This window comes from Suillus subaureus (assembly GCF_016647635.1).
Source record: "Suillus subaureus strain MN1 chromosome Unknown BJ212scaffold_2, whole genome shotgun sequence".
NCBI classification, from domain to species: Eukaryota; Fungi; Basidiomycota; class Agaricomycetes; order Boletales; family Suillaceae; genus Suillus; species Suillus subaureus.
Genome location: NW_024538558.1, coordinates 266,857 through 279,781, shown reverse-complemented (window position 1 = coordinate 279,781; position 12,925 = coordinate 266,857). Strand labels below are relative to the sequence as shown.

The following is a 12,925-nucleotide window of genomic DNA, read 5'->3' as shown; positions in this document are numbered from 1 at the left end:
AGTACGTGTCCTTTTCAGCAGATGGAAAATTACTAGTCACTGGCTGCGAAGACCACAACGCGTATATATGGGACGTTTTCGCTATATTAAAAGAAGCTGGCCTCGACGACCTTCTTTCGGATCAGCGCGACAAGTCGCTACTCGCTGTACGTGACACTTTCACAGACATTAGTATTTCTCATTGCACCCAAGCTCATGCATTCTAGGCTGATGCTACACGACGTCCTGTCCATCAGCCAATCAAGGTTTCCCCTCGGGTACCCCGAGGTTTTTTTGACGACACACAACATCATGCTCACGTACGTCGACTTAATGATGCCTCGTCTAGTCCTGTTTTCATCGTCTTAATGTTCTCAGTCTTCTATATCACATCACCTCCATCCTATATCACTACCATCGCATAGAAGCACCCTTCGTAACCGTTTTTTATCTTTATTTCGCCCCATACACCCTGTGCACACAATATGCCATCCCGACGGACCCAACCCCGCCCTTTCCACTGGATTCGAAAGCGACTCTCTGCCAGATCAAGTGGTGCAGATATCGAGCCGCATGAGCGTCCCTCAGCAGAAGTTGACGTTCCATATGCCAAGGACAAACGCGTATGTTCCTATCTTCCTTGCCGAACGTTCAATTCCGCCTGATTTCATTTTCTTCTCGGATGTTCGAACCCCACCTCATATCACGTAGAGAAACGTGTCAGCAAGAGAGATACGGAGGCTAATTCTGAAAACCCCTACAGCAAGTATCTCGCGCCCTCCCAATAGCAATGCCACGCAGCAATCCAGCGGCACGGCTCAGGCCCAGTCATCTTCGCAAACACAGGCTCGGGCTACTGTCTCTACATCGTGTACCGCTCCGGAAGCTGTAGCTTCGAACACCAATCCTCATGCAATGATAAAACACGCCGGACGCTGGATTCGCTTCTGGCTATTTATCTGTTATGCTTCTCCTGAGTATACACACGGTTAACATCAATCTCATTCACGAAGATATGCCTTGATGTTCATCTCATCCCTCGAATACATACGATGTAGATATGAAGTTGGTTACATACTAGTCACATACCCGGTTGTAGGTACTTTTTGACAGAGGTCACTGATTAGAAAACCTTCTCCCTAATTTTAGTACACGCGTGTGGGTGAAGCTTCGCGAGATCGCCTTCCACGCTCAGTACTCCCCCACCAGTCATCAAATTTTTAGGCTCTCAATTCTCTGTAGAACACATGATGCAAAAAACAAGGGTACTCATACTTACCGGTATGGACCTTCGCGGGAAGCTTACTGGCGTAACCCAGTATAAATTTGACCACCAAACAATCCGCTCTGCAGTACATGAAGTTGTCCCAACACTAATCAGCCCTCACGGAACTGCAAACTGCAAGTGATATTCTCAGCGCGTAGAGACGATCCTGCTGGGAATGGATTGCCATCAAAATTCTGCACATGCGCGGCTTTGTGCCCCGTTTGGTTCGTCCGAGCTTAGAAAAGCTTTGACACAATTTTCAACCCGTGACGCAGATACTGATGGACAGGTCCACTTTTCTTGGTAAGGTGGCAGGTTCAGCAGGATGAAATGCAAAACCCGTGCGCAGTCGTGGAACGGATGATAATTGGTATGGCGTGGATGCACGATGGTAGAAAAGCAATCTACAGAACCGAGAGACGTAAGGGGACACGTTACCCAAAAATTATGCATGAGCACGAAGCTTCTAGGCCCAAGAGTGGAGGGCACCTGGTTTCCCCGAAAGTCTGGTGCGGTCGTCCGTCCTCCATCCTGTCTGTCTGGTCAGTGAGAGTGCATATCATGTATGTTGCCTACGCGAGCGGGGTTTCGGGCACAGCCGTCTTGAATTTCAAACGGATCTACTAGTACTGTCAGTTCAAACAACATTGAACCTTCTTTTCAGAACCTTACAAGCATACGTCCTTTGCGTTAGACGACCGTCGACAACATACAGACATGATTGATGCCACGACAGCCAACTCAAATGCAAAATTTTCCCTCGGTCTCGGATATTATTGGTGCCCTGCAAAACATCGTAAGGGCCCAGTTTCATAGGCACTCGTCTGCATATAATAATAAACATTTTACTTCAGCTCGCTCATTCACAAGTAATCGTATGTCAATTGAGTTGAATACATATATCAATGTCATTGATTCACGAGGACCAGATACCGGACCTCGAAACTCAGTATCCTATTAGCAATACGAACTACTCTGCCTTCAAGCTCGATTATCAGAACATCAGTGCCATCATCACCGAACGCCAGCAGCAATTGGATGCAGCATCCCACGAAATCTCGCGTTTTGAAACAGTCATAGATGGTATCAACCATATTCACCAGCAACTGATCGCGAAGAAGGACAAAATCACTCAGTCCATGAATTTGCACAAGCGACTTGTATCAGCTCTCTGGCGCTTGCCAGCCGAAGTCCTATCCCAGATTTTTGTTCACTGTCTTCCGATTGGGTACCACTTGTTGCCTGTATCAAGGGCAGCTCCTATGCTTTTGACAAGAATATGTCGACGATGGAGGGAGGTTGCTGTGGATATGCCTAATTTGTGGCACAGACTGTCCGTGGGCAAAGACTGGCAGCGGGCAGCCTTCTGCTATGAGGCATGGCTCAAGCGATCACGAGGGCATCCGCTCTCGCTGGAACTCCAGTATCACAAAAATGACTGGACCGAGCTACGAAGTCTTCTTCAGCCCTACATAAATCAAGTCTCGTCTCTGTCTCTTGATTTTTATCACGACGGCTTCCAACCTGAGTTTACGATATCAGACTTCCTCACACTTAAGGAGTTGACTATATCATTGTATTTTTCTAATTCTGAGGCTCGCATCGTCCAATCTATCTCGCAACCGCCATGCACTCTACGCAGTCTCACGGTAACAGGACTGTTCTTCAACATGGAATACGCATCTACCTTCAATCCCACCTCAGGCTGGGCCCGCCTCACAAATATCCAGATCGACCTAGACGAACCAAGTTCATTCCTCCAATTGCTCCGTCTATGCCCCAGCCTCTCCTCCTTGACGACAACTATAGTTTTTGGCGCCATAGAGACCTTGGAGCCATTCACGCACACCCAACTCCAATCCTTACAGATCGTTTTCGACGATTTGAACGACGACGACGACGACACAGGGCATTTTAACCCATTCAATACCCTGTCACTTCCCAATTTGCGCGCTCTCGAAACTCGCGGCATATACCCATGGCCTCATGAGGAATTCAATGCATTTTTGACACGGTCAAAGTGTCCCCTGGAGAGCCTGACGTTCGGCTTCGAAATGTCGATAACAGATGAGCAGCGAGCGGAATACGTTGCTCTTATTCCTTCTCTCAAAGAAGTACTAGTAGTGACATGAGTCATTCCTTGTATTAGAGGTTGCTTGTCGTAAACAGACTTGGTTGTTACGGACTTCCGAAGTGAAGATGTCAGGTTCAGACGGAATCAGACCTACACCGTCATGATCTATGTATCCTACACACTGATTTAAACTTTGATTCTATGACTTGTAGGTGTTTTCCACGTTTGCATCGTGATCAAGATGCGTCGCTGACCTCGGGGAAGGACCATGATGTAGCTTCGGATACAGGTACAACGCAAGGTATGCATACCGCTCAGGATGGATGCCAAAGAGCAGGCAAGAGGGAACTGCGCCATGCGAAATAAGCACACTTCTGCTCTGAATCAACTGACAATAGGTCGACTCGAAGCGTGTGTCAGTGCTAGTGGTAACAGAATGTTTGAAAATTCGAGGCGTCGAATGAAACCAAACAAGAGGGCGGGAATCGCAGTGGTCCCACACAATCACGAATTTTCCACACCAGATTGAATCCTGTTAAACAAATGGTAGCTTGTAAGTAGTTTGGGTCTGAGGGGAGTTTTTAGGGCAAGAAACCTTGCAAAGAAGGTTAGTACGCTAGGATAGACGGACTGCCGGACTGATGTTTTTTTTTTTTTTGGGGATCCTTGTTTATTGTCCCTTGGGGCGGGGCCCTATGGTGGACACTACGTACGGTACCTATGCTATTCTATTGTATGTGCTTTGTCCTTGGTGTGTCGATGCTCTGCAATGGTCCGTGCTAAGGCAGGGACAGGTGACGCCGTCTTAAGGCGTAAAGTTAGTGGTACATGGTATTTTTGGAATCTTCCTGTTTCCTTCCCTCGTTCTTCTTTCCTCTTCTCTGACCTGTTACTTCTCCTCTGGCGGGGTGACGTCGCCGAATATCTGTTCTAGTCTTTTGGTGCGCGCGATGTACTTGAGTGTCGCTCTGATTCCTTTGCCTTCGCTCAGCAGGTACTTGACGTTGAGCTACCGTGGTCCCACTTCCATGCCTAGCGTGGCGCGTTGTCTAGCGTATTTGGGCACGTCATCAGGAAGTGGTGAACAGTCTCTTCGTGCGTTTGGCATCCTGGGCATATTGCGGTTGGCGTTCTAGCTATGCGGTGGAGATGTTTGTTGAGTGCGACATGTCCTGTCCGTAGTTGGAACACTAGCGAGCCGTGCTTCCTGGGTAAGTCTTCGATTTTGCTTGCGAACTTCTTGGATGGGACTGTTTGGTCGATGGTTTGCAGGCGAGCATAGCGGGGGGATTCTTTCATGACGGTGGTGGCCTCCATCTTTACTTTGCTGTGGAATTGTTGCTTTAGCGCGGCTTTGCTGAGCGGGAGTGTTCTTATCGTTCCGTTTCTGGTCAGGAGCGACGCTGGGAGCTCGTCCGGTGGTGAGGATTCGCCTGCTGCTGCCGCCTTTTTCGCTTCCTCATCCGCGGCTTCGTTCCCGGGATGCCCTTGTGTCCCGGCGTCCATCTCACTATGAGTTTCCTTCCGTCTTCGTGCGGTAACAGTTTGCGAAGGTCGTCGTGGAAGGTGTCTGCTAGGTGGTGTCCTGGTCTTGATTGGAACGCCGTTGACTGATGATGTATCCCCGGACTTTCGAGAATTCCTGTTTCTTGTAAGAATCATACGACGAAGCAGATGTCCAGACATCCAAGCCTGTGGCAAGTATGATGATATAGTCGGTGAATCACAGTACTGAACTATGGGCCCCTTGTCTCCTTTATGATTCTAGAAAGCTGAAATGACTGATTCGCTCTAAAAGGGTAGGTGGACGAGACTATATTATAATGTTTTAATGAGTTAAACATCGGACATTATCTAAATTACCACTACTTCTTGCTGAGTGCTTGCAGCTGGACGAACTCGTAATAATCTCCTCTCAGCGCAAGAAGCTCATCATGGGTTCCAGATTCGCTGACTCTGCCCTCCTTGATAAAATGTCTGCAAAGTATTGAGAAAGGGTTCACGAGTGCCGATGTTCTCGATTGACTCACATGCGATCAGCGTTCTGAATAGTCGAAAGACGGTGGGCGATGGCAATGGTGGTGCGACCTTTCGCAGCACTGTCAAGAGCTTCTTGCACTACCTTCTCCGAGTTCGAATCAAGCGCTGATGTAGCTTCGTCGAGCAGAAGAACCTTGGGGTTCCGAAGCAGTGCGCGAGCGATTGCTATGCGTTCTGGATCATGATTTCAGCACACAAAGAAAGGGATCTGTCGTGAATGATACACACGTTTCTGACCCCCCGACAGCTGGGATCCCTTGCCACCGACTTCAGTAGTGAATCCACTAACATTATCGTGTCAGTAAGCCTCAAGTTCTCGTAGTGTTGAGAAGTCTTACTCTGGAAGTGATTGAATGAAATCTAGTATGTTGGCACTACGGCAGGCAGCCTCGATCTCTTCTTGCGTGACCTCAGATTCTGGCCTAGCAGCACCGAGCAAGATATTGAAGCGAATAGTTCCTGCGTACAAAGTCTGCAAGGCAATCAGTCAGCTCTCTCTACCAAGGGATCAATATGACGATCGTATTCACAGGTTCTTGCGACACAAGTGAAATCTGCTGTCGATATGCCTGGACGTTAAACTCATCGATAAGCTCTCCATCGAGCGAGATCCGTCCTGAAAGTGGATCGTAGAAACGCTCTAGTAACTGGATGCTAAATGGGCTTTCAGCAGCCTGTTTGAATACGGTAAAATATGCAGACATTACACCGTGCTTTTACCGCAACCGCTGGAGCCGACTAAGGCAACATAAGTTCCAGGTTCGACGGTAAGCGAGAGGCCACGAAGAACCCGGATTCTGGGACGGTTGGGATAGCTGAAACGAACGTTCGCCAGCTGTATACGGCCTTTGATAGTTTCGCTCGGAACGGTTTTGCCTTCAGTTGACTCTGCATCAATCGCAGGAGTCGAATCAAGGAGCCTGATAACTGCGTCGGCGGCACCTTTGGCCGATGAGACATCAGGCACAAATGTAAAGAAGTTGCCAGCCTGCATTGAGGAAAATACCGTGCTCTGCCAATGTGTTGACTTCAATCATGTACGGAGATTGACAAAATAACCATACCACTAAAGCAACGAAGAACGATTGCTGTGGATAACTCCAGCCGAGAAACGAGCGTTGCGCCATACCAGACGGCTAGAGATGTCACCCAGAACCCCATGGCCTGAGAGAATGCATACAGCAAGTTGCTCCAGAGCGCTGTCCTAGTAGATTTCCTGATAGGTCCTTCCAAGCTATGTTTGTAAATATTGAGACAGTGCTCTTCTCGGGTCAATGATGCAACGGTGCGAATGGCTGCAGCAGCTTCACAGGCAATCTGAGCACAGCTTTCTTGCGCTTTTTTGTTCCTCTGATCTTTCAAAACAACAACTTGCTAGAAGACGGTTAGCACGATAGGAGCTCATTACGTAGGTCACGTACCAAACGTATATAGCCACCGCCAATCAAGAGAGGGATACATGCTGAATAGCGACGAAATCTGTAAGAGAAATGCGTAGTATCGGAAAACGGGACGCACCCATGCCGACAATGGCCACCTTCCAAGCATATGCAAAGCCAATAGCCAAACCAACCACTAGAGTGGCGATAGATTGGACGATTCTAACCAAAGTCAGTCGTGACACCACATTGGAAGGAACAGTGATACTCACGTTCCGAGAGTTATGCCAGCGAGACCATTGATCCTCTGGGGGTTTTCGCTCAGGCTTGACGTCAGAGCACCAGTCTTACAGAGTCCGATGAGGGTTGTGCATGTGCTGGAAGAGTTGTAAGACTCACACTGTTCTTGTCATTGTCAAAGTACTCGACTATCGTAATTAGTGAGAAAACTAATCATGTAGCGATTAAACACTTACTGTCTTGTCGGAGGATAGCTTTGAAGCTCAGTGAACGGAGCTTGGCAGTCAATACAGCGGCAGCAGAGCAAAGAAGTAGTTCTGGAAACCCATACACAAGCCGCTTAGAATGGCAAGGATGAAAAACCTGGCTCGAGATAAGCACCAGCATGATATCCAGGAGAATATGTAAACTCAACCAGAGAGCATTCCGGTCGCCTTGGTAGCTGCGCTCAGCATTTGTGGTCGCGCTAAAGCCGGAGATTGCTTGCCCTGCCGGTGCATGCCAGAATAAATGACCTCTAGTTTTTTTGTGGCGGAACGACTTACCAAAGATGATACCAGAGGCGGGATAAACAGCACCATTGCCTGCAGAAACGTATGAGCCCAGTAAATAATGTGTGCTTTGTGTGCTCACATATGGCAAAGAGAGATCCAATCAAGTAACGATGAAGCCCTTTGCGGTGAAGAACAGCAGTGCGTCTCATCAAATAGAATAAACCGTAGTCTTCCTCCTGGTCCCCTACTTTCTCCTTTAATTGACTGACGACGTCGCTTCCGATGGAGTGAATGGTGCTCTTCCGTTCGAGCAGTTCTTCTGGCCTAGACTTTTCCAAATCTGTCTCGTCACTTGGTATTGCTGCGTCTAGGTCATCATCTTCACGACCCTCGCGGAGAGATTGAGCTGCGACGAGACGAGAGTATGCGCCATTCTCGTCTGCCAGAAGTTCCGCATGAGTCCCTCGTTCCAGTACGAGTCCCCCGCCCATTACAAGTATGCAGTCAGCATCTTTAATTGTTGACAAACGATGAGCAATGGTGATGGTAGTTCGACCAGCAGCAGCCTTGTCGAGAGCGTCTTGTACGATCACTTCTGAGCGAGTGTCGAGGGCACTCGTTGCTTCATCAAGGAGCAAGATCCGTGGATCCGACACGATAGCTCGCGCAATGGCGATCCGCTGTTTTTGCCCTCCCGACAACAGAAAACCTCGCTCGCCGACCATCGTGTCATATCCTTGTGGCAGGCGGGTAATAAAGTCATCCGCATTGGACTTGACGCAGGCTGCTTTGATGAGTCCAAACTTCTCCTCATCAGGTGCATCCTCGTATGGTGTGCCAATGAGACCGTGTGCGACGTTGCCCCTGATAGTCGTCGCGAAAAGCACAGGCTCTTGCGAGACCAGACCGATCTGGGAGCGCAGCCATTTGATATTCAGCTCTCGCAAGTCAGTTCCGTCAAGCATGACGGAGCCGCTGAGCGGATCGTAGAAGCGTTCCGTAAGAGATACAATCGTGGATTTACCGGATCCAGATGCGCCGACGAGAGCAGTGGTCTTGCCAGCCGGGAAGGTGATGTTGATCCCTTTGAGAATTGGGACATCTGGACGAGATGGATAGTTGAATTTGACTTCCTCGAACGTAATCTCGCCAGTAACTTTTGTGGGCTTTCGTCCTTTTGGATTTGCAGAGTCGATATTGGGGACACGTTCGATCGTAGCGAAAATTTTGGCGGCAGCACCACAACCACGTGTGACGGCTTGAGTAATGCATGATGAGAATTCCGAAGCAAAAGTAGGACCACGATTACCTTGTAATTCAGGCGCAAGTAGGGCAAGATTCAATGATCCGGTTAAGATGGCGAAGAAGACATTTACAACCTGTCCGGCGTTAGCTGCAAACCAAAGTTAAATGCAGTTTCACGACACAGAAACGGGAACAGACCCTCGCCCTCGTTTATAAGGGTAGTTCCGAAATCGAACGCCAGCGCATACCCAGCGTAGTTGACAAAGAAGAGACAGCCTAGCCCTACACCTTGCCAAATACTCCCTTTGGTGTCGACAACGCGAGTGACGTCAACGTTCTTATCGTATATTCCAGACATAATTTTTTGCGTCCCGAAAGCCTGCGCGGTACGAATCGTGGATATGACTTCTTCCGCAAGACTGCCTGCCTCAGCAACATGCTTCAAGGATAATCTGGTGTTGAACGCAGGTCAGAGCTTCAGGACAAGCTCAACAGCAAGTACACTCACTGCGTGTATTTTGAAAGAAAATTTTTCATGACGCCGCCTATAATCAGGAGGCACACAATCATGGACGACAATGCAAGAGCGAGACGCCATGACCGGGCATATGCAAGAATAAAGCCAGTGACGAAACAGCTGATGCAAGTGACTGCAACAGCGACTTTTTCGGATATCCCCATTTGTACCAAGTCTATTTCAGAGCAAGGTGACTTCGATCATCTACCTTTGAAAAGTCCAGTATGACTTACGAGTGTCAGTTTGGATGCGTGTCGCAACCTCTCCAGCCCCCACATCATCAAAATAGGCGATTTCCTGTCTAAGAATGGCATGAAGATACCTCTCTCGTATTCTTTTTCCATTAGCCTCTGAAGTATAAACCCAGATGCACATGTACATGTACGTGGAAACAAGCATTGCAATGCCTGGTACGAGTTCAGGTGGGTGCTAGGTCTCATTCTTTTCGAATCAAGAACGTACCAAGATAAGCGAGGTAAGAAGCATCCAGGCTAGCGCTACGAGCTAACCAGGATGAAGCAGCACCCAGCGCGGCCTGTGCTTGCACAATCACATTCGTGTCATTTGACTGCAGTGCTTGATAGTACTCGTTCTCTACTGAACTAAATGTAACGAAATCTTGGGTCATGTCGCCGAATACCAAAGTCATCAGAGGCTAGGGTAGGAAATAAGAAGATGTAGCTCGCAAATCCGAAAACCCACCTGCGAAGCGCCGGCGGCAATAGCGAAGATGACGCCAAAACAGTCCAACATTATTTCAAAGCGTGTGGAATACCTGTGTCGGTGAATCATCATGTTCAGTCAAAAAGCAGGGTGATCTAACCGGAATAACGATAAGAATGGCGCGGGGACGAGTGTGTCCGCTGCACTTGCGTTCTCGGCTTCGTTCTCTGTTTCCTTGGATGCTGTCTTTGGCCAGGGGAGGAAGGCTCGGATGCCCTTTGAATTCTCTTTCATGTCCAGAGTAACATGCTCTGAGTGTGTGAGCTCCTTTGATAAGGTAGGATTCTTTTCGTCGGCAGTGGGTGGACGGCTCTCCGACGTATGTGATGCAAGTAAAGTCGGTTCTGCACTCATGTTTGACTCAGAGGGGGCCTTGATTGGACATCTGCAAGAAATCTATGCATTTATGTAGGTTACTGCGGTTCCGAGGTACCCGGCGGTGTCAGCGAGTCAAGTTCGGCGCACTAAGACTGTTACGGTGTCTTCAATCTTACGTGAGAAGTGAGGGGCCTACGCAACAATTCATTGATGGGGAACACGTACTTACCTCGCGTAGCTGTAGCCAAGAAGTTAACAGCTAGATGCTGCTTCTTCTTCGTACCCTAGTCACCATGCATGCACCATATAATATGGCAACGCGATATTCATTGCATTTCTTCGCACACGCATGTGAGAACAATGCGGCTGAAGCAGGATTTCACTACATCAAGTCTTTTTCGACATGTTGGAGCGTTTGATCGGACTGTCTTGCTTGAAGTCTACTGCTGTATGTATCATTCTTCGAGCTGTCCGAGTCGAGGCACACGAAAGTGAAGGCAACTCAATCATTTGCCGAATTTCGATAACATGATTATGTCATTCCCGGGTTGCTGGCTGTTGTAAGTCACTACCACTACCAGTAGCACTGACTCAATATAAACTTACATCGCTAATAGCTATAGTAATTCAGACTCACAACTGCGTTAGTAGCATTCACTGGTACCGTACCAGTATTAATACTACAAGGACAGCCCGTCGGGGCCATCAATGATGCATCTGATGGGCTGATGCTGACTGACTTGGGCGCTGAGGCCAATAAGTCGGGCAAGTCTGATAGGCCTGTCTATGGATCCAGCGGCTGTATGATAAGAGTACCCCCAAAGCATTTTCCCGACTCGATAACACTCAGCTGGAGGTCAAGAATTTCTGAGTTCCTTTGGCCAACAGCATAAGTACTTTCGTCCGTCCATAAACCATTAATTGTTTCTTGCAGTCGTTGCCCTCCGTTGCCTTGAGGGGCCATGCCTTAGTAATCGAGCGGCTTATGAGCTGTTAGGAATATCTTAAACCTCCACAGCGCTAAAATTTTCAGACTCGCGACGTCATACAATAGAGGTCCTCACAGCAAGACTCGGTAGGCCAACCATGACCTACAATAACCGATGGAAGCAAGTCGCCTTGACGATGATGGCCGGTGCTCCAACACCGGGGGATGAACTGTACAAACTTGAGCTCGTGTTCGACAGATATAGCTGTAACGTACATGGAATCCTACAAGTGCCATGCCCTATGTTATCAAGATGCTTCGAGCTAAAACATTGGGCGATATACCTGCCGATCTCGCATAAATGATTCACAGTGACGAGCCTTATTATCACTGCTCAAAAGAGGTGCATCCCATCGGTTGATGATATTAAATTGGGGGAAACAAAGCGATAGAGAGCGACAGGCCTATGTAGTTTCATTTCTTGGGCAGATCTCGATTTCTGGACGTAGAACGGCAGCGAGGGTGGAATCACCCATAACGCCACATTTGAGATCAGACTTCGGCACTTGTTGACACCGAAAGAACGGATGATGTTGAGACGGGATCAGTGGGAGCCGGGATAGGTTTATAATGTATCGTTTAACGTCGTCGACGATGTATTTTAGTTGCGCAGATATCGCAAGGAGGGGTGATGACTCAGCCATCGTGCCTCTTACAAGAATGAGCACACCATTGGATTGTCCATTCTACCGAGGACACACCTTCGTTGTGATCCAACTAAAAGACCAAATCCAGTAGCTCCAGGGTATGGCATCCTCCAACTGAAGGTCTTGTCTCCAGACCTGTGGACATCATCCCCCAGTGATCCGGACTGTTCGAGGGCCACAATGCTTTCTTGAGACAGACATCTCCTTGGCCACATTCAGTGTTGTTGCAATCCGCCGCCAAAGCTATACCACCAAGTTTGTGGAGAAAAATGGAACGTGGGGAGTATCAGTGATTGAGAATTCAGGATAGGTTTTCACCTACTAAGAGACATGTCTTGCGCACCAGATGAGTACGAGCATCGGCAGGATGACAAGCACCTTCAAGGAGCAGTTGAGTGGGGAAAGATAGTTCTACATTGTGTTGCTTACATATTAACCAGGATAGCGGAGTGAAGTTGTGTCGGACACTTAATTCACTTTCGGGAATCGCGAGGACAATGTTAGAATCGCATGAATTTCCGCCTCATAATGTAGATACCACCCTGTAGTAGGGGCTCGGTGCTGTGCAACGATACGATGCATCACAAACTACGGGTCGGTATTGGCTGGGGCACCAATGGAAGAGGGGTAGAAATCATGGTTGTTAGTATCAGTGAAGGTAGTGTCCACCATAGGGCCCCGCCCCAAAGGACAATAAACGAGAATCCAAAAAAAAAGTATCAGTGATTGCAAAAGTTCTGGATAGTTCCCGTGTGGTGAGAGACACGGTAAAATGTACGCCTTGCGCACGAGATGTGTATCGAGCATTGACAACTCAAAGACAACGAGCGCGTTCGAGGAAGAGTTGGCTGGGAGAATGTGGATGTATGATCTGGGGCGTTATAATTATAATTGACCAAGTAGTAAGAATGGGAATCAAAATTGCGAATGATGGAATGCGACTGCTGATCACAAATGAGGCTTGGGCGCTTCCGCTGCACAGCATACGCTATAAGCTGTGAAGTGAACACGAGG

At 48.3% G+C, this 12,925-nt stretch overlaps 2 protein-coding genes across 2 annotated transcripts; one reads left to right on the top strand and one right to left on the bottom strand.

The window, feature by feature from the left end:
* The first annotated feature begins 1,814 nt into the window (after window positions 1-1,814).
* On the top strand, window positions 1,815-3,408 carry BJ212DRAFT_1573008 (uncharacterized protein). The gene is made up of 3 exons (XM_041342083.1): window positions 1,815-2,042; window positions 2,101-2,121; window positions 2,176-3,408. The coding sequence occupies exons 1-3, from the start codon at window positions 1,971-1,973 to the stop codon at window positions 3,376-3,378; spliced, it is 1,296 nt and encodes a 431-aa protein (XP_041198732.1). The 5' UTR covers window positions 1,815-1,970; the 3' UTR covers window positions 3,379-3,408.
* A 1,777-nt stretch (window positions 3,409-5,185) lies between these two features.
* On the bottom strand, window positions 5,186-10,312 carry BJ212DRAFT_1474874 (P-loop containing nucleoside triphosphate hydrolase protein; the record flags this gene model as incomplete). The annotated part of the gene is made up of 21 exons (XM_041339162.1): window positions 5,186-5,297; window positions 5,351-5,534; window positions 5,589-5,644; window positions 5,699-5,832; window positions 5,891-6,014; window positions 6,068-6,348; window positions 6,402-6,734; window positions 6,782-6,822; window positions 6,879-6,961; window positions 7,012-7,085; window positions 7,139-7,167; window positions 7,216-7,467; window positions 7,525-7,563; window positions 7,613-8,731; window positions 8,783-8,866; window positions 8,917-9,170; window positions 9,227-9,410; window positions 9,469-9,642; window positions 9,698-9,890; window positions 9,938-10,010; window positions 10,059-10,312. The coding sequence occupies 21 exons, from the start codon at window positions 10,310-10,312 to the stop codon at window positions 5,186-5,188; spliced, it is 4,077 nt and encodes a 1,358-aa protein (XP_041198731.1).
* Between the last annotated feature and the right edge of the window lie 2,613 nt (window positions 10,313-12,925).

What these genes read in the sequence shown, in the direction of transcription:
- BJ212DRAFT_1573008 (XM_041342083.1), top strand. Translation starts at nt 1,971, where the DNA reads ATGCCACGACAGCCAACTCAAATGCAAAATTTTCCCTCGGTCTCGGAT. An exon ending in TTGGTGCCCTGCAAAACATC is followed by an intron (nt 2,043 to 2,100) that starts GTAAGGGCCCAG and finishes ATTTTACTTCAG; the next exon opens with CTCGCTCATTCACAAGTAAT. An exon ending in TCGCTCATTCACAAGTAATC is followed by an intron (nt 2,122 to 2,175) that starts GTATGTCAATTG and finishes CACGAGGACCAG; the next exon opens with ATACCGGACCTCGAAACTCA.